The sequence below is a fragment of the Neomonachus schauinslandi genome, chromosome 4 (genome assembly GCF_002201575.2).
Source record: "Neomonachus schauinslandi chromosome 4, ASM220157v2, whole genome shotgun sequence".
In the NCBI taxonomy this organism is placed as follows: Eukaryota; Metazoa; Chordata; class Mammalia; order Carnivora; family Phocidae; genus Neomonachus; species Neomonachus schauinslandi.
The window spans coordinates 10,203,818-10,230,386 of NC_058406.1; the positions used below are offsets into that span (position 1 = coordinate 10,203,818).

Consider the following 26,569-nt stretch of genomic DNA (forward strand, 5'->3'; position numbering starts at 1 on the left):
ATCATGCAGCTCTTTGTCACCTCTCTCGCCCCCAGGCCAAAATCCTGAGCATGATGGAAGACAATAAGCAGCTCGCGCTCCGCATCGATGGGGCGGTCCAGTCGGCCAGCCAGGAGGTGACCAACCTGCGAGCCGAACTCACGGCCACCAACCGGAGACTGGCGGAACTGAGCGGCGGCGGCGGCCCGGGCCCGGGCCCGGGAGCAGCGGCCAGCGCCTCGGCGGCGGCGGCGGACTCGGCGGCGGCGAACATGGAGAACCACCAGCACGGCGCGCAAGGTAGGGATCGCCCGGCGCCCAGGGCGCGGGGGGGGGGGCGGGCAAGCGAGCAGGACCCGGGCCGGAGGTGGCCGGGGCCTCGGTGCCCCCACGCCTGGGGCGAGCTCGCCTCGCCTTGTGGCTGGTAACCCTGTCCTCCCGGCGGTGGCCACCGCTGCTCCCCGGCCGGGAGTTGCAGGCTGCTGTCATTAAGGAAAACCCCGGCGCAGTGTGCACGGGTTCACGCCGTCACACCGGCCCCGGCCAGCGGGAGCAAGGCGCAGCCGGCGGCGCCCCTCCCGCAGCAGAAAGTGCCCTTTAGGTGGCACACAGCCCCCAGCTCCGTGGGCAAACTTTTCGTGCCCGGGCCTTTGCCCCCACCCCGGGTAGGGGTGAATGCCACAGCTCCCCCCCCCCCAGTTCCGGAGGCTCCTTCCTTCCGAGAGACTCTCCCCGAGAGCGAGCTCCGGGCTCTGCTGCCTTGGTTGGGGTAGAGGATTGGACTGGCTTGCACTTTTCTCCACGGATGCCAAATCCCTTGTCTCAATTGCATCTGGACTTTATTTTCTCCCCATCTGAGATCGCGCAGACAGCGGAATATATCGATGCAACAGTAGATGCTCTGCTCAGCAGGGAGTTTAAATTTCCAGCAAATACAAACACCGAGAGCACTTTCCAGGGGGAAATCTTAGACCTCAAAGGCTGAGTGATGATGGGCTCCTGGTGAAATGAAGGTTTAGATGGTGGGTTGCAGGGAGCTGCTGCTGGAAGGGACTCTTTGCATTTTAGAGGAGGAGGGGGAAAAAAGACAGCTGGACCTTGTTGACATTGACAGTGATGAAGCCCTGAAATCCCGGGGAGGGTTAAAGGTGGAGGAAGCATCCAAAAATGTCCTGTTGGGTTTCTGTGAATTGAAAAGTAAAAGGGTAGACTGGCTTTTCAGTGTTTTGTTTTGTTTTGTTTTGTTTTGTTTGCCTGATTGCTCTTTAAGAAATGGTATCACTGATTATTAATATCATTTGATTAATAAACTAAACTGCTGAAATCCAGAATCTGACAGAGAAAAATGATCCAGTCTAGAAGGGCCACTTGTATAAATATGTCACTTGATGAAGTATGAGGTACCCATAGCTCAGTGGCTCAGAGGAATTTTCTGGTTTTGTTGTTGTTCCGAGAGCTTCTCCTAAGTGTTGCGAGAGAGTGTCTGTGTTCGTATTAATGCCTTCTCCCCATCAGTTTCTGTTTGCTCCTTACCTTCCTGGGGAAGGTGTGCTTTTCCTGGTGCGAGATGTTAAGCCTGTACTTAGTTTTATGCTGAATTCCAAGTCATGTTAACTTGGTACTTCGGGGAGTCAGTCAGAAGTCCTAGGAATTAGGGCGGGAATTTGGGACTGAAGTAGCCATGACGTAATGGTGGGAAGGTGTTGTAAAGCTGTTATTTGCTGCAGTTTTTAAGGTGGGTATCTGCTTATTCTGTCATTTATCCCTTGCGCTGTCACTGTGTGGAAAGATGCTCTCCGCTGGCATCTGGAGGGAGAAAAAAAAAAAGGAAGCTAGACTGCATGGTAATGCTTTCTTCTTTATAGGCAGAGACTCTTCCAACATTAAAGAAATAGCTAAGAACTGGCATTCTGCTAAGAATCAAAAGCCATGGTAAGGAGGACTGAACAATGCTGGTTTATTTCCCACCGTCTGCCCCTTTTTCTCAGCCAAGGAAAAGTTAAGTGGCTTTCGTTTGAGTCCTGGGTCCAGTTGCAGACTGAGCATGCTAAGGAGGTCAGTACGGCGGTGATCCATGCACCCAACTTGGAAATTGAGATGCTTAGCTGATGGTTAAATTGTTTTAGTGGAGGAACAGGGGGCGGTTTCCTTCTTCTCTTTTCCTACAAAAATGCCCTAGGCTGTGGAAATGACTTTTGGATCTCTTGATATCCTTCAAAACACCCAAAACCAGCATGTACCCTCATGCTCCTAGGAGTATGCCTGCCCGTGTTAGTAAGCTGTCTGTGGGGGGCTGGATGAAGGATGGTCTTGATTTTTCCCGTGTATCCTTGATATTTTTCGACACCTTTACCAGGGGGAATTCAGTGATTTTATAATCAGAGAATAAAATGTTAAAGGTTTTAACTCAACGTAATTGTTGGCCACATATCCCTCTAAATTGATGTGAATTTAAACGAAAGTTATGGTTGAAAAGAGAACAAGCTCCCCCATATAATCCGGTAGGGTATCACTTACTTTAGCTCTGCAGGAGTACCCCAATCCAGTACTTTTTTTTTTTTTTTAAGATTTTATTTATTTATTTGAGAGAGAGAGAATGAGAGAGAACACATGAGAGTGGGGAGGGTCAGAGGGAGAAGCAGACTCCCCGCCGAGCAGGGAGCCCGATGCGGGTCTCGATCCCGGGACTCCAGGATCATGACCTGAGCCGAAGGCAGTCACCCAACCAACTGAGCCACCCAGGCGCCCCTAATCCAGTACTTTTTACATTAGTTAGCCTCTGTGAGTTTTTTCGGTTTTATTTTCTTGTTTTGGTTTGCTCTCATGACCTATGGCAGCATTCTGCTAGAACAGAAACCCGCTATAGATGTGTTCTGGTGGTTTCTTCGGCTGGTGCTTTCGTATTCCTAAAGGAAAGCGTGGGGTTCTCTCAAGTTAATTCTAAAGTGTTGTCGATTGGTTTCCTCATGCTTCTTCGTAATGCACCTCAAGCTCGGCTCCTGGGGGTACCTGACTATTCTTCTGAATTTGTCTTCTGTTTTAATTTTGTCTGTGTTGGGGAGATTTAATGGGCCCAAGCCCTAGAAGCATTTGGTGCTATTGAGTTGTCCTTTTTCAAATCAAAGTTTTGAATGAAATGAGTATCTCTCAAAATGTATTTGTAGAAGGCATATTTTACTAAAGGGCATTATGCACATGTTAAATGAGTGCTAATGCACTTTTAATAACATTAGCACAAGTGGTTCCGGGGAAGAGTCACCTCTTGCTCTCCCTGCCAAGAAATTGTTAGATCTATTTTCAAATTTTGGGTTAAAATTTTTTTTACTGAATTACACAAGCTCGTCAATTCACCACGGGAGTTTTGTTCCAGCGATGGCACCTGACGATAGGTAAGTCGACGAAGAAAACTTGGGGTTTTTCTAGAGAGTTAATCCAGTGTGTCATTTAAACAAAATATTAACTTGGTTGGTACCCTGTGTGAGCTGGCTTGGTTGCTATGTAACAGAGTCTAGAAAGTGAACTGCTGAAAATCTGGGCTTTCGACACGTTGCAGGATTTTCTTTCGGAATCTGTGTTGAAAGAACACTTGGCAGCCAGCCCATCTCCTCTCTCCCTGCTTCGAGTGAGTTGGATAATCCCTAATGAGGATGCTGGCATCCAGTGTAGAGGGTATCCAGGCAGGGTGGCACATTTCACAGCTCCGGAGCTGCGTCTTGGGTTGGGGGGGGGGGTCAGAACTGCCTTTGACAGGTGGACAGAAGGAGCCTCGGAAAGAACAGAGCCAAGCATTTGTTCCAATTTGTCTTGTTGTTGGTAGCCAGAGAACGGATTTGTTTAAAGTAACATTTCTAAGCTGTTTTCCTCGGCGTAACATCTCTGGAAAATGTGTTTAAAATGCTTGCTGTTGTTTGAGGGGAAAATATAGCAGTTTGTTTCTCTGAAAATGATTTATCTGATGAATGACTAATATTAGATTCAATTGGTTGCTTTGCTATGCATAGAATAAAACAATTAAGCTCCGTTGTACCCGATTCAAATAGGTGTTAACTCTATATACCATAAAATACTTGTGCCTTGTAGGATGTATGCCAACTGCTATTAGTTTGTTGGTTGTTGTTTTTTTTTTTTAATGAAGTTATTGTATTTATATGCCTATGCAAGTGGGAGTGCTGATAGCATCTTTTTTGGGTGTTGAGGACTCGGAGCCTACTGCATTTGTTAGGACTGGGATGGAGAAAAGGGTCATTCTCCTACACCTTGGTCAATTTCCATAAATAGATGCAAGCTTTATTTTTTTCTCCCTAGGCACTAACTTAGGCTGTTACTTCAGGTCTGACTGTTCTTATCTAGCATCACTACAACAGTGGAAATTCTGCGGCGAAGTATGAATTACCTCTCGACTGAATTGAATGTGTGAGCAGTCTGCAGAACACTAGACACTGTGGCTTTGCAAAATAAGTTCTGTCTTTTGGCATCCCCTTCCCAATTCATTCTACCTACGCTGTTATTTTCTCAAGTCGACTTTTATCTTTTTTTTTTTGGAGAAAGAATTTTCAAATGGCAGAGAAGATGGAACAAAATGGGGTGGAATCTCAGAAGTCCCCTTCTGTTAGCTTGCCCCCAACTTATGGACCTCGAGTCACGTCCGTCTTGGTTTTCCAGCTATATCAATGGGCTGAAAGAGACATGTGTCTTTTCCTAATCTGGTAGGCTGTCATGAGATGGGACTTCAAAGTTCTTCCCGAAAATCACCGTGCGTGGTTGCAAAGAGATTACTTACAGATCAGTACAGCATGGTTGAAATTAGTTATTGATTGGCTGTTATTTACTGTCTTCCCATGGTCTTTGGAAAATGCCTTTGGAGGACCCCTGAAGTCAAGTTTCTGGCTCTGATTAATTTCATGCTTCCAATATTTCATGATTTATGGAGGCTTTTCAGAACTCCTTTGATATTAACCAGAAGTCTAAGCCAATCTGATGTTTATAGTAGGAGCACTGTCCCATATCCTCCCAGGGCAAGGCAAGGCATGTTCTCTCCATTCCTTTACCCCCCAGCTCCCCAAGACTGCTGGCACTTTTGAGGAATCCTGTAGGTCATAATGTGTGACTTGCCGGCTGCCACTGAGCTTGTGGCAGATGGGCTTGGCAGGTGGGGTGTGCTGGTCGGAATGTTGCCTGCTCACTGTGCAAATCATATGGGGCCCAGAAGGTCACGCTTAGGGTCCTGGCCATATTCGTTGCCTATTTTGTCTATATTTATTCCTGAGTTATATAGATAAGTGAAATCAACATCAATTCCCCAGTTCTTTTCAGACCTTTTCCTGGACTGGTTTTTGTGAGCTTTAGCGCTTGGCTTTTTACTCCCTGCCCTCCGTCAGGCAAGAACACAACTCATTCTACCCCATTTTGCAGATGAGAAAAATAAGTTTCAGAAAGGTTAAGCAACTTGCCCAAAGTCACATAGCTAATAAGTCAGACAGCCTGGATTTGAATCCGGATCGTTTTTTGTTTTTTTTTTCCTGACCCCATGATCCTCATTCTCAGGTGTTGCAAGCTTCTGAAGGGTCTTCTGAATTACCACGTGAAAACTTTCTTTGTGTGTAGCACTATATTTTAATATCGAGTCTGTTTTATGGTCTACTAAGTCTCTGTAAGATTTGTAGGAAAAAAACCCCACCTTACTGAACTAAGAAATCGGATTCCTAGTTTCAAGGCATAGTGTATCAAATAAAATCATGAATGTGAAAAACCTTTGGAAAATAGAAATCACCTGCTGAGGCCAGTGATACTGTACATGAAAATCAGTCTGTACCGTTTGGGCTGGATATCAGGGTCAGTAATACCTGGGATGACAGGGGGTGCCACCAACAGCCCTCATCACCGTGTCTCCATCATCTAAGATGCAGGCAGAGCAGGTTTAGGCAGGCTCACTTAGCAAAGGACAGCTTCCCTGAAGTCAACAGAGTGACCATCTGACATCTCAGAGCAGGTAAGAATCCTGCTGGCCCATGTCACCAGCCCCATCTCTACTGTGAAGAAGGTGGAGGAAGGCCAGGCAAAGGCCTTCCTCCATGTGGTTGGAAGAGACCAGAACATTCTTGCTTGTTTGATGCAACCTCAGATCTAAGTGGTGGAGTCCAGGTCGTGCTCTGTGGGCATTCCTGCTTCACCCTTGGAGTCCTAAGCTGCTAGAAACATGAAAGACGCTAAACGGAGTCTTAATGAGTTTGGCAAGAACAACTATTTGGGCAGGTGGCTTCTGTGTGGTGGGAAATCACTGGTTCTCAATTTGTTTTGGTGTCTTTGTTAACTTGGCCTTGGCAGACCTATGGGTCAGACTTCTGAAAAGCTCCCGTCCCCTTCTCCCTCTGATGAATTGCGACCCTAGCATGAGAGCTCAGATGGGGCTGGTTAATAGGCCGTTCTGCAGGCAGAGCACCCCCAGGACCTCTGTGCTCTCCTGTGATGTGCAGGAGGATGGAGGAGAGTGGGAGAAGGAGTCGCCTCGCCCAGCCCCCACCCCCACCCTCTTCCATCAGAGCAAGCACTGGATTACCTCCCTGGGGTGTCCAGGCCTTCAAATACCATAACTGTCTCAGCCCCGCAGATGGTTTGAAGTAATGTGAATCATTAAGACCAAAGTACCCTCTCAAGGAAGGTGGGTCCACAGCTAATATTTTACACTCACCTTTGGTGCTGCGTAATGGTTCTTGGAACTCACCTCTTGAGTATATCACAAAACACTAGGCGTTTTGGAACCATCCTGACACCATGTCATTTTCACCTGGTGGATAGTTTAATATAGGACTAAATGAGAACTAGTTTCCGTGCTTTTGTCAAACTTTTCAATAAATAAATATCAGATATTGTCCCAAGTGCTTAACATGCATAATTGAGTCCTGTGCCCAATGAGTTGGCAACTCTTAGGCCCATTTTTCAAAAGAGGAAGCTGGGACTGGGAGAGTTTAAGTCACATGATATAGTAATAACTCTGGTGGTGCTGAGGACAGCAAGCTTTGACGTAGTCTCCACTCGGAGCCAGGTATACTGTCCTAAGTACTTTCCTATATTCATGCACTGAATTGATGCATTCTTTCCTCATAATGACTTATGAGGCAGGTACTATTCTTGTACCCATATCACATCTAAGAAGACTAAGGTAGAGCAATGATATGTCACTCCCAAAAGGGCATTCTGCTGTTAGTTGACCAAGCTCTGGCTCCAGAGTCCATGCTCTCGCTCATTCCCCTTTGATGCCGGAGGTCACTCGGTTGGTGGTGACGGAGCCAGGAATTCAAACCCACCAGGTCCCTCTGCTGCTTAAACCTGTGTTGTCTCCTAAGTCAGAAACATCCTTTGATTTGATATGTTGAGAAGGTTGAGGGAGCTGTAGGCTTGTCTCTATTCTTGAGTATTACTTCCCTAGGCTGCTGGTGGTTTCTGAGTCCTTGACTGAGTGTGAGGGGAGCAGTGATACCCCTCACTTGGGTATGAAGTTAGCTCACAAGGAGGGAACTGGATCCTGCTTGCAAGATCCGCAACCCGGGGGTCACTGGTCACCAGTGAAAAGAACCATCTCATCCTGGGCTCGGAGCCTCCTGCTTCTGGACTTTGTGTGTTTTCTCTCTCTTTGGGAGCATGAGCCCCAGTGAAGCTGGAGTCTTGTGGTCTCCTTCTTCTCCAACCACCTGTGTCCTTCCCTTTCCCAGCTTCCCTCCGTGTGGTCTCGGGAGCCTCCAGTTGCCCAAGACCATGCCCAGCAAAGGACCTATTAATATTTTACAGATTCTTTTATACTAGAGTTTCTCAGCCTCAGCAGCGTTGGCATTTAGGGCAAGAGGATTCTTTGTTGGGGAGGGAAGCTGTTGTGTGCACTGTAGGATGTTTGGCAGCATCCTTGTCCTCTGCCCACTAGATGCCAGTAGAACCCTCCACACCCCAGTTGTGGCGACCACAAATATCTACAGAAGTTGTCACATGTCCACGGGGGACCAAAATGGTCCCCGGCTGAGAACTGCTTTTTATGCCAGGCACTCTAGTTGTGAGTCTAGAAGGATAGCTTCGTGAGAGCAGAGTGTAATCTATTTTCAGCTCCACTTATAGCACCTAAAACATTGCCTGGCACATAGCAAGAGCTCAACAAATAGTTGTTGAATGAATGAGGGAATCCATGATTGATTGCTAATTCCAGTGTGTGAAATTTGGTCTGCTTATCATATTACATGTGGTATCAAGAGGAGCACTGATTTAATAATCGAGGACTTTCATTTCACGTTTACTTGCCATTTCTGAGATGAGACAGTTGAGGCACAGAAGGGTTATGTGACTTGCCCAGGGTCATGGAACTCTAGCAAGTGGCAGAGCCAGGATCCAGACACAAGTGAATGTGACTCCAGGGACTGTCTGCTGGCTCAACCAGCATGCGGTACAGCTCTGCATAGTTTCTCCCACTCCTGCCCAAGAAATCATTTTTGTTCTAAAGCTGGTACTATGACAATTATAATTAGGACCTGCGTGTCAGACACGAAGTCATCCATCGTAAACCCTCAGAGCTTCACTGTACGAAATGTGCTGTGTCACTGCCAGAGAAGCTGTCTCCAGAAAGGATTGGTGTCTGGCCAGAGGTAAGAGGGCAGACTAGTGGCTGAGCCATGTTCAAATGTGAGAATCCCCCTTCGTTTTACCCAGCTGCTGGCCTTTGGCTCGACAGCATCCCAGAGAAGGCTTGAACTTCTTTCCTTTCTGGGAAAGGGGATGGACCCCACTGAGCAGGGGTTTGACTCATTCTTAGAAAAAGGGATGCTCCAGGATCAGAACTGGGGAGTTGGAGGTCCTTTTGAGATCGTCCGAGAGTCCTAGTGATAGCAACACCTAGGGTGCATTGAGCCCTTTTTGGCTTTCCCAGACATTGTGCATGTGCTTGATGGACGCTTTCCTGTCTTACTTCCATATCTCAGTGCATTAGGGAATGTGATCCCCTCCATTCTACGGATGAAGAAATTGAGGCTTAGAAAGACTAGGTTGCTTTTCCAAGCTCTGGAAAGTGGTCATCTGCTGAATAGAAGAACAGGGCATTGGAACCCAGGCTCAGCTGACCCTCAAGCCTGCCTGCTTCACTGTGGCAAGAACATAGAGATGCCGCGGCTAGGAGCATAGCGATGCACCAGTGGGACGGTTTTCCCGTTTTGCTTACACTCTTACCCCACCCCCACCCCTTCTTTCTTCTCTCCTTCCTTCCTTCTTCCTCTCTTCTCTCTGTGTCCATCAGTCTGACAGATTGGGCACATAGGTTCAGGGACCGCAGATTTAATAAGATACAGACTAAGTTATCTTGGAGCTCATGGTCTAGTAGGTGTGACTGACATGGACACATAATTACATTTTCTAATAAAAGGTCTACACAGATGTAATGGCAAAATAGATAAAGTGACAAATACAGAAGCCTTCACGGATGTGCATGACAGCGGTGATGTGTGATAAAGCCATGCTGTGAAAATACATTAATTTTGCTACTAAAGGTTAAACTGACCATGAGAGATTATTAAAAAGTGCGACTTTTTGGGATAGATTGGGATTGGGCACTGCGGGGAATAAGCTGCTGTCTGGGACCTGCTCCGCACAGCCATTCCTTACAGAGAAGGAAGATGTGGATGATGCAGGGCTTGGGTCTTGAATAGTAGCTTTCTTTTTCTCCAAAGAGAACAAGAAAATATATGAATTTCAGTGCAGGTGTAGCCCTTTGTCTTTTATAAGAAGCTCACTCTTCGTATTATTCTCCTGGTCAAGGCTGGGGCTTCTTGCCAGCCACCACAGATGAATTAGCTCATTTTCTTGGATTAACTTGGACTTTTTTTGTTTATTTATTTGTTTAAAACCATTGAACATGGTGTATTTGCTTTAATTCAGTAAGTACAACTTGGAACACCATGGGATTTATGTCTCCCGCCCCCTCCCCACTACCTCCACCCCCAGTCTTGCCATTTGAAATTCTGTGCTCACCATTTCTTGATGATAGTTAAGTATGAAATTTGGAAATTTGATACTGACCCCGGAGAGTAGAGTTGTGGTACTCTAGAGCGTGATAAATGATGGCTGGGGAGAACAGACCTGTGATTATATGTATATTGATTATCTTAATTAATGTGTTTATCAAGTGGATTGTTTTTCCTATTCCTACAAGATTTACTACATGAAGTGAGAAAAAATGGGAATATTTGAAACATCTTTAGTTTTGACAGTTAACAGAAAGGCAATGCCTGGCTGCCATTTTGTGACTTGTTGGCCCATTAGCTAGCAGATGTGTTCCAGTTCCTCTCTGTGCAATTCGATGTGGTGCCAGGCAGCCCTGCTGAGGCAAGGAGGCACGTTTAAGTCTTAATGGAAGACCTGTAGAGAAGGATCATGATTCCAGGTTGGCTGTTCTACAGAGCAGGTCATTATCCATGGCCAATAGAGTAGAACCTTGTTAAAAAAGTTGGTTGGTCAACACATGGGTTGGTTCCACCATGGGCTAACTCAGAACCCACCTTCCAACACTTTCAGTATATCACCTTGCCTCTAAAGCAAAAGCTTGGTCTAGTACCCTCAGGCCACAACGCCAATGCTTGGTCCCACTTTCCAAGATTCCACTGCATTTATCCACTTTTTTTTACTTTGCACCAAGGAAGGCACCAGGGAAGCACTGAATTATATCACTACCCAGCTCTTCTCAGTATAAAAAGATATTCACAGGTATCGTCTCTATGGATTCTACCAACTGGCCCATATGATTGAATTGAGGTAGACACAACAATCTATTTCTCAAATAAGGAAACTGAGGCACAGTGATTTAAGCTGATTTATTCAAGATTGTTGAGCTGGTCATTGAATTAAATTCTCCCCTCTTTCTCCCATCACAAGGTCAGACCTGGCTGCATGGTGGCGGAAGAGGGCTGCCTATAGCTCATGATTGGGTGAGATCTGACCTTGCCTTAGCCACTCCCTCTTGGGCATGGGCCACCCTGTCCTAGAAGGCCTGGATGGTGACACCGTCACCCTAAGCCTATGTTGTCCTGCTCTGAGCCCCCATGTCCACCCATGGTGAAGGGAGAATACAGTTTTACAAATGACCTGTCTTCTCAATGCCTAAGCTTAGAGCTTCTCTTCCAGCCTCCCTATCAGGCAATTAGGGATCTAGAAACCGGGGCAGGGATGTATCAGGGACCTTCCTATCTTTGAATGAACTCTCCTTTGGAGGAAAATTTTTTGCACCCACCTCCACTGACACTTGGGATTTTTGAATATGGGAAGTACATCTGGGTAGAGACCTATGGTTTTAGTGTATGGATATGTATGGATGTGTGGATTCTCCAAGTGTTAGGGGCAGGATTTAGCCATCTCAATAAATATGCCTAGTTTCTGTCTTCATTGTCCCTTCAGAGAAACTCCATTAAACCTTTGGGGTCTCTTTCATCGGGGTCTGTGGGTTGATGTGCAACCAAAACGTGTTGGTTTAAATTCTCCACCTAACATACCGGTTATGTAGGTGCATGTTCTCACTTCTGCTGTGGCCATAAGTGCCTGAATAGTACATGGACCTCCTGCTGCTCCAGGTTCTTGCCTAGACCCGAATCATCCACAGACCAAGGGCCAGGAGTGTGGCAGAAAACCCAGGGAAAATCAGAACAGGGTCTTTTGCATCTTAGAGGAATGGAAGGGGGTATCAACCTGGAGGTCTCTGTAGTGCAGCAGACAGTCATCTATGGTCACCTGACCCCTGAGCAGCTAATCCAATGCTTGGGGTCTGACCTTGGTTTTAATTTCAGTGTGACGAGGAACATTCTCTACGGGCTTCCCAAACCTCTGACAGCAACATAGCAATAATAATACGTTTGAACTTCATTTGAAGACATATTTATAGTGGACTCTAGAAAAGCAGAAAGTATTTTTAAGGATCAAAACGTTTGGGTGCTTTTGAGTTGTAGATTTGTATTAGCATTAAGCATTTAAGATTCCCCCACTGCCAATAGATATTATAGTTGCTAGTTGCATGCATAAATGGAAACACTTCTTGATTTGGTCTGGAGTTCACTTCCGTACCTGCTCTGTGGCTTGGATGATGGAGCTGGTGTAGGATTGTCCAGCTTCTTCTGCAAAGCTCCCGATAGCAAATATTTTAGGTTTTGGGGGCCATCGGATATCTGTCACAGCTCCTCAGCTCTGCTGTGATAATGGGAAAGCAGCCATAGAAGACCAGTAAAGGAATGGGCGTGGCTATGTTCCAATAAAACTTTACAAAAACAGGAGGCCTTCGGGCTGTTAGTTTGCCAGCCCCCGAATTTGTAGTTCTCTTTCATTTGCCTTCTGACCTGTTTACTTCTAGCACCTTCCCAGTGCTCAGCATACAGGAAGAGCTTAATAAATGGTGATTGAATGAGTAAGCTAGTGGATTAGATGTGAACAATAAGACCGCTCAATTAGTGTTAAAGGAACAGAACCAAGAAGTCAATCGCTAGGGGTGTAATGGTTAACGGACAAGAGAAGGAGACATTTGTTGGCAGCTATGTGGTTTGAGGGGCAGTGACCTGTGTTTAGACATCATTATTGACCTTGAAGAACAGTGAAGGGACAAAAGTCATTGGTCACAGTGGGATACAGGGTGAGACACTTGGCATCAGAGCCTCAGTTTCCTTATTTGCAAAATGAGGAGGTCACTTCCATCATCAAGATAATATAGCAGATATATGGGTTCAAGGGAGTGAGACAGACCCGATCCAGATCCTGGCGATACGACTCCTGTGTGGGGGACCTTACGGCTCTCGGTGTCTACATCTAGAATGAGAGTCTGATAATGCCTCCTTTACATGGTGGTTGAGGTGATTTCATGTAGCGTTTCTCAACCTCGGCACCACTGACATCCTGGGCCAGAAAATTCTTGGCTACAGGGGGCTGTCTTGTGTATTGTAAAATGTTTAGCAGCATCCCTCGTCTCTACTACTAGATGCTAGTGATACTCCCATAGTGTGACAACCAAAAAAAGTCTTCAGATGTTGCCCAGTGTTTTTCCCGGGGGGGGGGGGGGGGGGGCGCGGAATTACTCCCCGGGGTGGGTACCATTGGTTTGATGGAGCAACACATAGTGTGTCTGGCACAAAGCTTGGCAGACTCTGGGATTCAGCAGATAGATCTCTTCATTATTAATAACATATTGTATTATTGAACACTGAATTCTCCCACCTTTGAATGAAATTCTCTTTATTTCCCCAGCCGATTTTTGTCTCCCAGAGGCAAGAGTATTTTTGTTCTACACCCCAGGTCTTTTTCCTGATATTTCTGTGTTGCCTAGCGGCCCTGCTCCTGGGAGGAGCTAAACTTCCCATGATGTCCCGTTGAGTATGATTTCCAGTTCTTCTCACACACATGTACCTTAGACTTGTATTTGACGTTGTGGTCAGAATCCATAAATAGCTCATTTAAGAAATCATCCAGATGTCTGCAACATGAACGGACAAGGAGGTTTAAGGACTGAAAAGCTTAACTCACAAAGGCTGGCAGGCTGCGGTAGGAGGTTGTACTCAGAGGAAACAGGTAATGTACCCCAAACTAGCACCAACAAAACTATCACTTCCCTACAGAGCATGCGCACGCTTCTAACATTTGCCAGGGGCCAGTTTTCAATGGTTTAAACCTCAGCCAACATGACTGTTCCATACCATCAGTGTTCTTCTGGATTTAATGATTTTGTTATCTGTATTCCCACTGGAACAGTGGTTCCCGGTTTTTATATATACCCTTCTTAATGACAGAGCGAGAGATCTTTTGAATGAATGAATTCTAGCCCCTAATATTAGCAGTTGTAATTTTTCTATTTCAAAAAATACATAAATGCATAAGAGTACAATGAATTCCATAGTGTTGTCAAAGGGATGCTCCTTCTGCATCTGCATGCATTTGGAAATGATGGCACATGCATGCAAGAGGAGGGATTCATTCTGTCCACAGGCAACACGTTGGAGACCTTTGGACTTTCTCTAAGCTGCTCCCTCTGGTCACCCAGAGTCTCTGTGGCCCACAGGTCAGGAACTGCTGCTACCGGATGCATCTGGACATATGTATTCAGTTCTGTTTAGTGGTCCTCAGTATTGTCATGTGTGGTTAGGTACTTGAGAAGTGCCTTGAAAAATTAGGGCCACTGTTCCAGAACTTTGAATATTTTGCTGATTTTAAAGGATCCTTCTTTTGTTCCTCAAGTTCAGCTCTGCCTCACTGTGACACAATCAGATTGATCTGTGGTTTGATCCCTTGACTTTAAAAAAAACCCTCCATCATGTAGGCAGCAACTTCCTGGCATGAATATCGGAAAGCACCAGTTAAGTCAGAATAGCAGAACTGGCCCTAAACTAGATTTCGGGCAATATGATTTGATTGGCTAACTGCCGTTGCTAACTAGCATCATCCTGCCCCATCTCCAGCTAACTCCTAAAACCCCTCAAGCATGTGATCCATCATATCATTTTCTCATTTATGCCAGTGCTGGGTAATGGCCTAATCTCTCCAGCAGCATTAAGATTTATTAGAGAAGATGGCATTTACAAAATCATTTCAGTGTTTCACTGCAAACACCCTAAGCTAGTGTGCACTTTCTCATTATAAACCATACTTTTAACAGTGGTTTATAGCCTGCGATTAAAATCACCTGGAAGACCCAAGCAAACAGTTTCATTTCTTTTCGTTCGTGTTTGGTTGATTTTTGGCTGGTGGGCCACCTAGGACTTAGGAGCAGACATTAGAGAGGGGCAGGTTTCTGCTCAGAGACCGCCAACCTTGCTAAGGAGGAGAGCTGTCCAGCAGAACATGGTCAACACTGGAGCCTGAATGACCATCTGGCGGGTGTGTTGACAAAGCAACTCCTGCACTGGGTTTAGAAGTTCAGGGAAAAAAAAAAAAAAAAAAAAAAGCAACACTGAATGTGATCTGGCTGAGAGGAATCTTCCCTTTACTGTGTTTTCCATTCAGATTGGCCATCAAAGAAAATGTAGATTTCAGCACTTTTTAGCTGTGTGAGGTGGGCAAGCTGCCCTACAGTCTAGGCCTCAGTTTCCTCCCAGACATGACACTAAACCTGACATCCGGGTCTATTGTACGACCACAGGAAGAGGGTGTCAAGTGCTGAGCATAACGCCTGGTACTTGCTATGCGCGCCCCCTTCCCCCGCGAGTGTCGTAAAGGCCGCAAATGGGTGCCGTAAGGGACGCAAATGGGTGCCGTAAGGGACGTAAATGGGTGCCGCCAACGTGCACACCTGTGCAGCCTCCCAGCAGGTGCTGGGGTGGGAGCCTGAGTTCATTCTTTTTGTTGATTCATCCAGTTAGCATTTATCAAGCACGTTTTCTAATTGACGAGGCACGGGGTGGGCGCTAGGGATACCAGGACAAATAAGGTGCTCGCCTCCTGCTGGAAACCAGAGGAAAGAGCCGCAGAGGAAGGGCACAGTGAGGGACTCCAGAAGACTGATTCTAACCCAGATTTCACAACTGAGAGGCTAAACAGGAACAAAAAGGGACGTCCCAGCTGCCACAGTGCCTTGTGATGCCAGCTGTGTGACCATAGACACGGGTCCCATCACTCCCACCTCCATCGGCCACAACTCCTAAGACGCAGCCCAGACGGTAGCTTAGGAGCTGGGACATTGGGTGGGTCAAAATGAGTGTGTTGGGTAAGACCTCTCTGAAGTCCCTCCCATTTTTAAATTCCTACAACTTGTGACCTTTAATAACGTCACTCAACCATGTTGTCAACCATGAATGTCTTAGAGTAGACAGGTTGTTAAATTTGGGGAATATCATGTTCCCCGAGTTAGGCAGAGGTAAAGTAAGCCCATGATTCTGCAAAAATATGTGTGAGAGAGGGACTCAAAAATGGGTGGAGAGAACAGGGAAGCACCAGAGAAAAGCACTCATGTGGGCTTATGGAATCACAGAGTGTCTGTACTACACTGGAAGGGACATTGGAGACCGTCTCATCCAGTTTTTATTTAGCAGCTGAGGAAACTGAGGCCAGAAAGCACCAGTGAGCTGACAGAGTCTGCATAGTGCTCTGAAGCAGAGTCCGGGCTAGAGTCAGGGCTAGACCAGGCCGCTGGCTTCCTGGTCTGGTGCATGGCCTCCTGATCCACGCAGTGTCCACACCGATGCACGGTGCTCAGGTGTTAGCACCGTCCTTCATGCATGATAAACACGTCCTTTCTGTGCCCTCAAGGAACTTACATTCTGAACCGGGCAAGTGGGAAACAGAAGAGCTCTCCAGGACAGATTTGTGATGTGGTCTTATTTTCCAGTGAGCATAGAAGAGGATGGTTAAAAAAAAAAAAAAAAAATGCAAGCCAGATGCCCAAATTAAAACACTAAATTTTCTTGGAGTTTATGTGCTCCGAGCAATGTAAATAAAGCTGAGGGCTGGGCCACTCTGCCCATAAATCAGCCTCAGCCAAAGGCTCACTCAGAGTTCGGTCAAGTATTTCAACCCATCACCCATACCTCTTGGCATTTCCAAGATACAAGGGGGAGGGTTCCATTTGTCATCCTGATTGTCCTCTCCTGGGTTTTCTTGGCGCGGTGATCTCTGTGTTGCCTTTTGCATGAAATATTAAGCTCAGGGATAGAAGTGGGCTGTTTCAATGCAGGCGGGATACACTTGGGAAGGCCGTTTTTTGCCCTCATGGTCTCATTTGCATTTATTTTGCTCCTGACCATTTGTAATATAGTGGTGGGTGCCCATCAAAGAGCTATTCACTCTTCAGCCGGCTCCTGAGGGGGCTGTCTGGGCTGTCTGTTACAGGTTCAGGGGATAACATGGCCCGTACCTCGGCCCATTCAGTTGGTGTCATGAGCCACTGACGATGTTGGAGCTTCTCATTTTGTTTCTGTCTCGTCTCTCAGGGACCCTACAAGACAACACCCTCGGTTGTATGAGCACCTTCCTTTAACTGGAGCCAGATTCCCGGGTTTAGCGGCCAGTTCCTCCACCTCCTAGCATGTCGTCTTGCTGAATCATGTGACAGATGTTTTCTTACCTGCATAGTGGGGCTGATACTTGTTCACATCTTACAGGGTTTTTACAAAGATCAAATGAATATTGAGTTAATGTATGGGAAACCTGTGCTAAGTGCTTGGCGTATGTATGCTGAGCAGTCAATAAATATTCAGTCATGAGTATTTAAAACTGTGGGTCAGAGTCTCCCATGAAAGACCTCTAGTGCTGAAGAGTGACTTCTCTTGGGATTGATAACGGCATCATTAAAGGAGGAGCTACTTTAAGTTGGAGTCTTGGTTTTTCAAATATAAATCCCAGAGTGTATGAAGCCTTAATGTCCTCATTTATTTTGTGGTTTGATCTGTGGGGTTTCCCATTTGGTGGTGGCAGAAGGGACTCCCTGGGTGCCCTGCTGCTGTCTGCACTTACCTTAAATATACCCAAGCAAAGTCTTATCTCCGACAGCTCATGCATCATCCTCCCTGTGAGAGGGAGCCCCACTGACTCGTGGGCAGACCCTCAGTTAATTTCTGGATTATTTTCTTCTCAATCATTTATAGCTTGCCCGCTGATATTTTCAGCTCTTGTTGTAGGGCAAAGAAAGGCCTCGAGTGCTGAGAGGGGGCAGCTGAGTCCAGCGCTGGCCTCACTCTCCTTGGGCAGTCTTGTTTGGTCCCCATGATGAAGATGTGCAGCCCATCTCCATAGAAATACACTGGACTATTGCCCCGTCGTGTCTTAGTGGTGAGTGAGGACCCAACATGGGAAGTTCATGGCCTCCTTCTGCCTCCAGCTGGTTGCACCACTGGACCAATCACTTTTGCAATTTCCCATCAGTAAAATGAGAGGAACTGAGTAGATGGATCATAACTTCATTCAACATATGGTTCTCGGGCATCTGCCCTATGGCAGGTCCTGTGCTGGGCTTGGGGAGCTCATAAGCTACTGGGGCAGAGGGAGGATGATGGTGACCGTGAGGATCATAATGACGGGTGCTAAGGAGGGACAAGGCGCTGTTCTAAAAGCTGTGTGTGCAATTCTGTGTTTAATTCTCACTTCAGGTATTATTATTAGCCCAATTCTTATAAAATAGGCAACCAAGGCACAAAGTGGTTAAGTAATTTGTCCCAAGGTCACACAGCAGCTAGAGTTGAGATTTGAACCACAGCCCAGTGATCCTAAAGCCTACGTTTGTAACCAGCAGAGGCCTCTCTGTTGTATGAAAGCATATACTTACAACACACCGTGACAAGTACCATGATGGTACGTGCGAGGCCAAGCCGAGGAAGGGGCTCAGTGAGAGCCTCCAAAGGACGTTGTGCTTGAGTTGAGTCTTGGAGAACAAGTGGGTGTTCTTCAGGCAAAGAAAGTGCAGGAGGGGGCCCTGGGCTGGGCTCGCTGCAGGAGGAGACACAGCCGGATGGTATGGGGTGGCACATGGCTTGCAGGGGAAGGGCTACTGTTGTCTTTGGGCTGCAGTTCTGGGTGTGATTCGGAGAGTGGTGGGCATTGAAAGAGAAAGACAGAATGGGAGAGAGAGAGGGAGAGCAGGTGGAGAGGACACATTTGGAAGTTTCTTGAAAATGAAGACCAGAAATGGGAATTTGACCCCATGTACAATGAAAGAGGCATTGAATCCTTTTTTTATTGTAGTAAAAACACACATAACACAAAATTTACCAATTTAACCATTTACCGTTTGTTAACATTTAAATTTTAACAAAATATACTATTTATCATTTTAAAGTGTACAATTCAGTGGTGTTAGTGGCATTCACAATGTGTGCGACCTCTGCCACCATCGAGTTCCAGAACTTTTTATTCACCTTGAACAGAAACCCTGTACACATTAAGTAGGCCCTTACCTCCCCGCTCCCCTAGCTCCTGGCAACCACTCATCTACTTTCTGCCTCTGTGGATTTACCTGTTCTGGACATTTCATCTAAGCGGAATCATACAACATGTGACCTTTTGTGTCAGGCATCACATTTTCAAGGTTCATCCATGTTGTGGCAGGTGCCAGTCCTTCAGTCCTTTCCATGGCCAAGTAATATTCCATCACCTGCGTATGCCATGTGTTATTTATCCATTCAGCATTCGTTGGACATGTGAGTCATTTCTACCTTTTGGCTATTGTGAATAGTGGCACTGAATCATTTTAAGTTAGGTTTTGGCCTCGGCTCAACTCCTCAGACCAATTTACTGTAACCCTAAGCTCATTAAGTGTCAGTTTACCCATCTATAGAATCAGGAGATCTGTGTATCTATGGGCATGTTTATATGTGAGTGTATGCTGTCTACATGAGTGTACCATCTGCTTCTCCCTAAATTATAAGCATGAGGGAAAAATTACATAACTTTGAAATGGTTTGAAGCTCCGAAAATTCTATTTAAAACCAAAGCAAAAGTTTCCTGAGGTGTAAAAATGGGGCACTTGCTTCTGAGAGTTCTCAAGGTTATCGAATGTGTTCCTTTACGGAGGCACCGATCACAGTGTCCTGCAGATTGGAAGCATCCAGGGACTGCTGGTCCTCATCATGACTGTAATTATCATCATTTTTATAATTGGTACAGTATCTACCTTGCCCCATATTCTCTGGGTGGCTGGAGGCTGGGATGGGTTTCCTGGATCTCAGCCAGTCTATGAGGGAGCCCTGTTGTGTAGATTTTGGGCACACACTGCCCAGAGATTTGTCACAGTATAACTGCAGAAACTTTCCTCTTCTTTCTGCCTGTTCTTTCTTAAAATACTTACTGAGACTTCGGTGTACCAGGTGGTGGAGGTGGGCAGGGGTTTGGACTTTGGCCCGTCTGAGGCATCAATAACCTTGTACTTAGAACAATAAGCAGAGACAAACCCAGGCTCCAGAGTGCATGGTCTGGACTTGAGTCCTTGCCTCACTGTCACTTCCTGCCCTGGGGAAGTTATTTAACTGCTCTGGGCCTCAGTTTCCTCATCTGTAAGATGGCACACACCATAGGGTCTAGCTCATTTTGAGGTTCAAATGAGGTTCTAGCTTTTTTTTTTTTTTTAAGGAGAAAACATATCCAGTCATCAGGCTTATGAATTACAGAAGGATCTATACACCTGAAACTGAAGTCACATTGTGTCAGCTACACTCGAATAGAAACATTGTTTTAAAAAGGAGAAAGCCTGTGTGCCTTACTTATATAACACAAGTTGTAAAGAGAATGTCTAAGGGAAGTTTAACACCCTTTAGAAGTTCAAAGGGGAGAGAATATCTCTGACTAGAAGGGACTGTGGAAGTTATATTTGGGACCTTGTGAAGAAATAGTAATAGGTCTGAGTTTTTAGCGCTTACTGTGTTCCAAGAATTGTGCAAAGCACCTTGAATCTTTATTATAAAAGGAAGGTGGGTTATGTTTTTAAACCTTCTCAGCAATCCTATGAGGTACGAGTGCGGGTTATCCTTGGTTCTGAGATGACAGCAAGGCCTTGCCCGAGGTCAGCCAGCGTATGAGGGGTGAGGAAGGAATTCACCTCGGCTCTGGCTGCCTCCGGTGTCCCCACTGGCGGGCCACCTGCACGCGAACCTCAGCTCCAAGCGGGTGATTCACGGTGTCGGGCAGAGCTGCTGTGGTGGAGGTGATCCACGGAGCGATCCCCCTCCTGTGAGGAATTTAACTCGTGAGCCCAAAGCGCCACAACTTAAAAAGAAGCGGACCAAGAAGAGCTTGACTAGCACAGGGAGCAAGAGGCTGTGGAAGCAAAGCGTTGTGGGTTCCAGTCCCAGCCTTGCCACTTCCTAGCTGTGTGTGACCTTGACTAAAGTCTGTCGTCTCCCGAGGCCTCTGTTTTATCATCTTTAAAATGAAAGTGATGATAGTACCTCCATTTTAGGTGGCTGTGAAAATCCTGGGAGATGCCCCTGGCACGTGCTAAACCTCAGTGAAAGTATCCTTGTCATCCTGTGCTAGACAAAGTGTCCTTGTCATCCAGTGGCACAGATGGGTCTTGATTATGTCTGCTTGTCCTGAAGGTTGGAGCCGTCCCGTCAGCCTTTCTGCATAGGGACTTCCTTGCTGGCCTGAAGGAGGCCCCAGAGCAGATGGGCAGCTCCAGTGGGGACACTTTCTTGGAGCTTCAACCTCCCGCGGGAGCTGCCAAGTGAAAAGACAATTACTAGAGATGGAGGCTGAATCCTTTGTGTGCTGGTCCATCAGGGACTGGACTAGGGCCACCCAAGTCATTTGTCATCTGCTAATGGGGCTAATCAATGGCTGGAGGGTGGAAGGGGGGGGCTTACTGCCCACAACAACCAGACCCACGCTGGGGTCTTCAGGATGACTGTGCTGTAAGGTTATTTTTTTTCTTAGAAATGGGTGCTTCATTTCACAGATAGGTTTTTGTTGCTTCTGAATGCAGAAAGTTCATGGGTTTCATCCACATGCTCATTTAAAGATTTTTATTTACTCGTTTGAGAGAGAGAGAATGAGCAGGGGAGTGGCAGAGGGAGAGAAGCGGGTGCTGAACAGGGAGCCCGATGCAGGACTCAATCCTAGGACCCTGAGACCATGACCTGAGCCGATGGCAGACACTTAACCAACTGAGCCACTCAGACATCCCTCTACATGCTCATTTAAGTTGAGTTGTGACTACTAATTTAACCCTCTCCATTTTGTAAGGTGGTGTATAAGGAACCACTGGGGCTGCCCATACCCTCCCCCAGCTACCTCTCAGGACCACCCTGACGTTCAGAGCCCTCTTTGCCTGGCTCTGACTCTCAGGGCTCGGTCTGCTTTCTCTGCACCTGCCACTGTCTAATGTTTACCCCCGAAGCCTGGCTGCAGAATGGGACCGTTTCCCCAGGCCTCCCTTCTTAAAGCTTCTGAAAAGCGTGGGCTTTTTCTCTGGGGAACTAGATGGAAGATAAGAAAGTAGAAAGATGGGAAGATTGCAAACCCTAGGAAAACTTACAAAGCATGACTTCCTGCTTAAGCAGGGCACAAAGTGTCAGTGCAGGGACCAGACCCTTCTAACCTTGTCCGCTACTGACTCAGCATCTCCCCTTCCTGACACCAGTCGAAAGGGCAATTTTAGAAGAAAAGTACACAGATTTATTTTCCCTTTTACCCTCTGAGCTTCTTGAGGCCAGGTCTGCTACTCGCTTCTTTCAAATACAGTGGGTGTTTAATAAATGTCAACTGACTAGAAGCCCCTAAAGTGAGCCCACTGGGATTCCATCTTGGAAGGAGATTTTGATGGGAAGGTATGGGTTCGCTTAATGTTAGGGACATTATAAAAAACACAACAGTGATAAATGGTATTATGTGTAATAAAATAAGCTACCTTTGAGATTTCTTACATCTTCATAAAACGTTAATACTTGTCAAAACCTCCACTTCACCTTTAAGCCTTACCTGAAATGAAATTCAGATGATGCATTTATCTCTACATTCCGGTTTCCAAAGTGTCGTCTTTGGAATCCAACAAACCTGGTTCAAATCCTCTGTTACCTAAATAGCTGTGTGACCTTAAAAAGTTTGCTTACCTTCTTTGGGTGTAAGTTTTCTTATTTATTTATTTTTTAATTACAAAAAATGAAATAAAGAGTTTTAAGGATTCAACAAAATCTCCACGGACCACGCATGGCTGACACAGAGCGCTGTTGACAGCTAAGGACTCAGTAGAGAGTTCATTCATGTGTTCAGCAAACGCATGCTGAATCTTTACCATGCACATGTCATAGCTGACCATGACCTGGCCCATGTCTGCTGAGTTCATACCCTGATGGTGGAGCTTGTCGGTTTGTGCTAATTAGCATGGTCAACTCCAGCCTTTCACAGTACTATTATTTCTTGAGGTGGGTTAGTGACCCAAGAGCAGAAGACTCTCTTGTTCCCTTCAGATCGCTCCTCCCACCTACCCCACCTGCTCTCACCAGACATTACCAAAAACTTCATGTGAACGAACAGGAACAACATTGAAGTTTTGATGAGGTGATGTCTGGTTTTTTTTTTTTTTAATTAAATATCACAGGTAAATTTCTAGTCTGTGCCAGAAACCAAAATACAGACATCGCCACTGCTTCTAAAGAGAACTGCGTGAGCCCAGCCTCTGGCCCCTGGAGGGTGCCCCCCACCCTCGGGTAGTAATCAGGGAAGAAATTAGCAGCAGCTCCCAGGGTGTGATGAGCGGTGCTTTGTTGCGCATTCTTTGCTTTCCCCTCGAGCATGTTTTCTGTTGAATTTCTTTAAGCTTCTTCACACAGTTCAGAGGGTAATACCATTAATTAGACCAACAAGGTAATGTAATGAAAGGTACGAGCCTTTACAGTATATGAGATTTATCTCTGATTAACAGAGGAGCCCCTCCCATTGTGAAGTCTTGCTCGGGTACTATCTGAGGATAATGCTCTGATGGTAATTAAAACTAGGGAAGAAATTTCACTCTTCCCTGCAAGTGGAAAATGAACAGTTGAAAAGCAGAGGACCAAACGAATCACTTAGAGAAGTCAAAGAGATATTCCAAAATAAGCCCCAAAGAGGCTTGGCTTATAACTAGCAGCTAAAAGATTTCAGTGATATTACATCCATCTTTGTTTAAGAAAAAAAAAAAAACTTTAAGATTATTGTGACAAGGTAGAGTTTTGACTGAAGTTGAGGGAAAGCTAAAAGGCGTCACTTTAAAATGTAATTATGTGAGATTTCAATTATCCTCCTCCCTTTCAAAAGTCTCTCAATCCGGCAGGCAATTAGACATGAAAGAGCGCGGGCAGGTTTGCACGGTGTACAATGTGATTTCTTCGCAGGGACAGATGCACTCGGTGTGATTTACTGTTTCCAGCTTCCTCAGAAATGAGAGGCTGTGGGGTGGGAATGGTCAGTCCGGCTGGTGAAGGAATCTAGAAGAGCCCTTTCTCTCTGGCTGCACCCATATTCCTACCCGGACTGGGTTTTCAGCTTTCAGGGGAGCTAAGAGATGCTGAGGGATATTTGGTATGTCATAGACTTTTGATCCCGATGCTGTGGCCCTCTGAGTATAGACTAGACTTGAGCCAGCAGAACTGGCAAGGCATTAAGCATTCTTTCCTTCCCCATCACACCTGGTGGAGCTGGGGAATTAAAGGCACCAGCCAGTTGGACCAAGCCCCGCTGGGATCACGGGCGTGCCATTTGAGGCCTTTCATTCCGCCCTGTGCCTCTCGGGCTGTCTGTACACGTTAGACTGAATTCATGACTTTTGGCTGTCAATCAAATGGCACCATTATTTAAAGTCATCAGAGTTTAGATTCTGACACATCCACTAAGTGCTAAGTGGGGATGATAATGGAAAGCTTGAGCCATTAGCCAGTAAAGCTAGTCGTCATCCTAACAGCTTGCTTTTGTGGCACGCTTAACCTTGCACTCCCCTGGAAGCAGCATTATTTACAGTTTCTTACAACAGACCCATGTGCTGTTCAGTATGCCCATTTGGCAGATAAGAAAGTGGAGGTCCAGACAGGTCAAGCAGCGTGCCTGGGGATGCTGAGCTTCCTGAGACAGAGCCAGGCTCTGTTTTCTCCTGGGCCACCACCCTGCCTGGGGGGAACTCAGCACCTCCCCGCCTCCACCCACCCCCCCTGCAACGGTACCCTCCAGCCTCTCATCTCATCTGCCTTCTCCAAGCTGCAGCCCCCGTGGGGCCTCCTAAAATGCAAGCGTTTCTGTGTGATTCTGCTTCTGGAAACCCTGTCTGTGGCTCACTGTGGTTCAGGATCAAACCTGACACTTGGCTGGGGCTCCTGAGGCATGGTAAGGGCCTGCCCTCCCTACTTTCCTTTCTTGCCGTGGCCACATGGCCTGCATTCCAGCCACACCAAGATTCTCACGGCCTCTCCCAGATTGCTCAAAGCTGCTCATGGGGCCTGCGGTCTTCTTTCTGTTCTTCACACAGAAAACTCCCACTGGCCCTTAAATGCTGCTTCCAGGAGGCCTCCCAAGTTCCCAGAGACTGCGTTCCTACTGCGTGCTCCCACGGCAGTCCCTAGGCACTCACTATGCTTCTCAGTAAATATATATTGAGCATCTTCTACCTTCCGGGTGCTGCTGGAGTCCTGGGGGATGAAGCGGTGAACGGTAGGACAGGTAGGGGAGAGACACTGAAGATAAATGTGTCTATAATGTGTTAGGTGATTCTAAGGAAAATCAGCAGGCTAAGGCAGACAGAGCGTGAGGATGGAGTGGGAGCCCCTTTAGATCAGGGGTCAAGGAAGGCCCTGTGCAGAGAGCGGGAAGGAAGTGAAGGAGTGAGCCATGTGGATATCCAGGGGACAAGCATCCAAACAGAAGGAAAAGCAGGCGCACAGGCCCATGAGGCTACAGCCACTTGGTATGTTTGAAGAAGGAGGTTCAGCAAGTAGGAGAGGGATCAGTAAGAGCTGAGGTCGGAGGGGCAGCTGGGCCAGAGGAGGTGGCCCAGAGGAGGCGATTTTGCCACAGGCTCGATTCACTGTGCTCGGGATTTAAAGGACTCAATCCTCGGGGCGCCTGGGTGGCTCAGTCGGTTAAGCGTCCGACTCTTGATCTCAGCTTGGGTCTTGATCTCAGGGTCCTGGGATCGAGCCCCATGTCCGGCTCCGTGCTGACCATGGAGTCTGCTCGTCCCTCTCGCTCTGCTCCTCCCTGCACTCGCACTCTCTCTCTTTCTCTCTCTCAAAGAAAATCAAAAAAATATAAAGGACTCAATTCTCATTCTCCGTTGCTACTGATTTCATGTGTAGTCTTCCTACTGCCCATAAGCTCTGGGAAGGCAGGGGCTGTGTCTCGTTGATCACCAGGGTATCCCCTAGAGCTGACACAGTCCTGCCTCCTAGAAAGTACCTGACAGATCTATGTGAAGTGGTCCCCAGAGCAGCTTGCTCCCTCTTAGATGCCACAGCCATTAACAAAGCCCAGGGGCAGGGGGTTCATGTTTCTGGGTCATGCAATCCTCCTAAAAACTACAACCTACCAAGGGGAGCGCTCTGCACCTAAGCCTGGCGTGGGCTGTGCTGGGGGTCTTGGGTGCCTGGGGAGGGGGCGGCGCTCAGGGGGCACAGGCTGTTCTTTGCTCATCGGGCCCCTCCTCGGTATCTGGATGAGATGTGCGTGCAGATGCTGTGCCCGACCGCTGATGACGCTGTGGGCAACATGGCTATGAAACTCGCTCTCCCCTGTTTGTCTCACTCTCTTGCTCGCTCCTTCCTGGAACACGGGCAGCATCCATCCTCCTGTGAACAAATTCGGTGTCTTCTCTACTGAGATTTTGTCCTTGTGCAGTGCCCACCCCGTTCCCCCGTCCCCACTGCTGTGGAATGTGCACCAAACGCACCTGGTCCGCTGCTTGTGCTGGGGAGGTGGGGTTGGCTCTGGGGGTGGGGGGGCGCTTCTGCGCACCATGTGTGCGTATGGATTCTGTGGGTTCGTTTGAAAGGGTGACCTTTTGTCGGCGGAGTAGTTTTCGTTTGAGTTGGCGCCCCAGACAAAGCAGTCTTTCAACACGCCCACGGCATATAGGCAGCCAGAACTTTTTCAATGAGATTGTAGGAAATTTGCCAAGTCGTTTGGGGCCTGTAAATTAGGCCTTGTTTAAAAATTT

General features: G+C 46.9%; 1 protein-coding gene across 1 annotated transcript in view; it reads left to right on the forward strand.

The window, feature by feature from the left end:
* The first annotated feature begins 50 nt into the window (after positions 1 to 50).
* KAZN (kazrin, periplakin interacting protein) overlaps positions 51 to 26,569 on the forward strand; it is a 433,985-nt gene continuing 407,466 nt past the window's right edge. The window contains exon 1 of the mRNA XM_021684049.1: positions 51 to 279. Coding sequence (XP_021539724.1) covers positions 51 to 279 — 229 coding nt within the window. The remainder of the gene's footprint in view (positions 280 to 26,569) is intronic.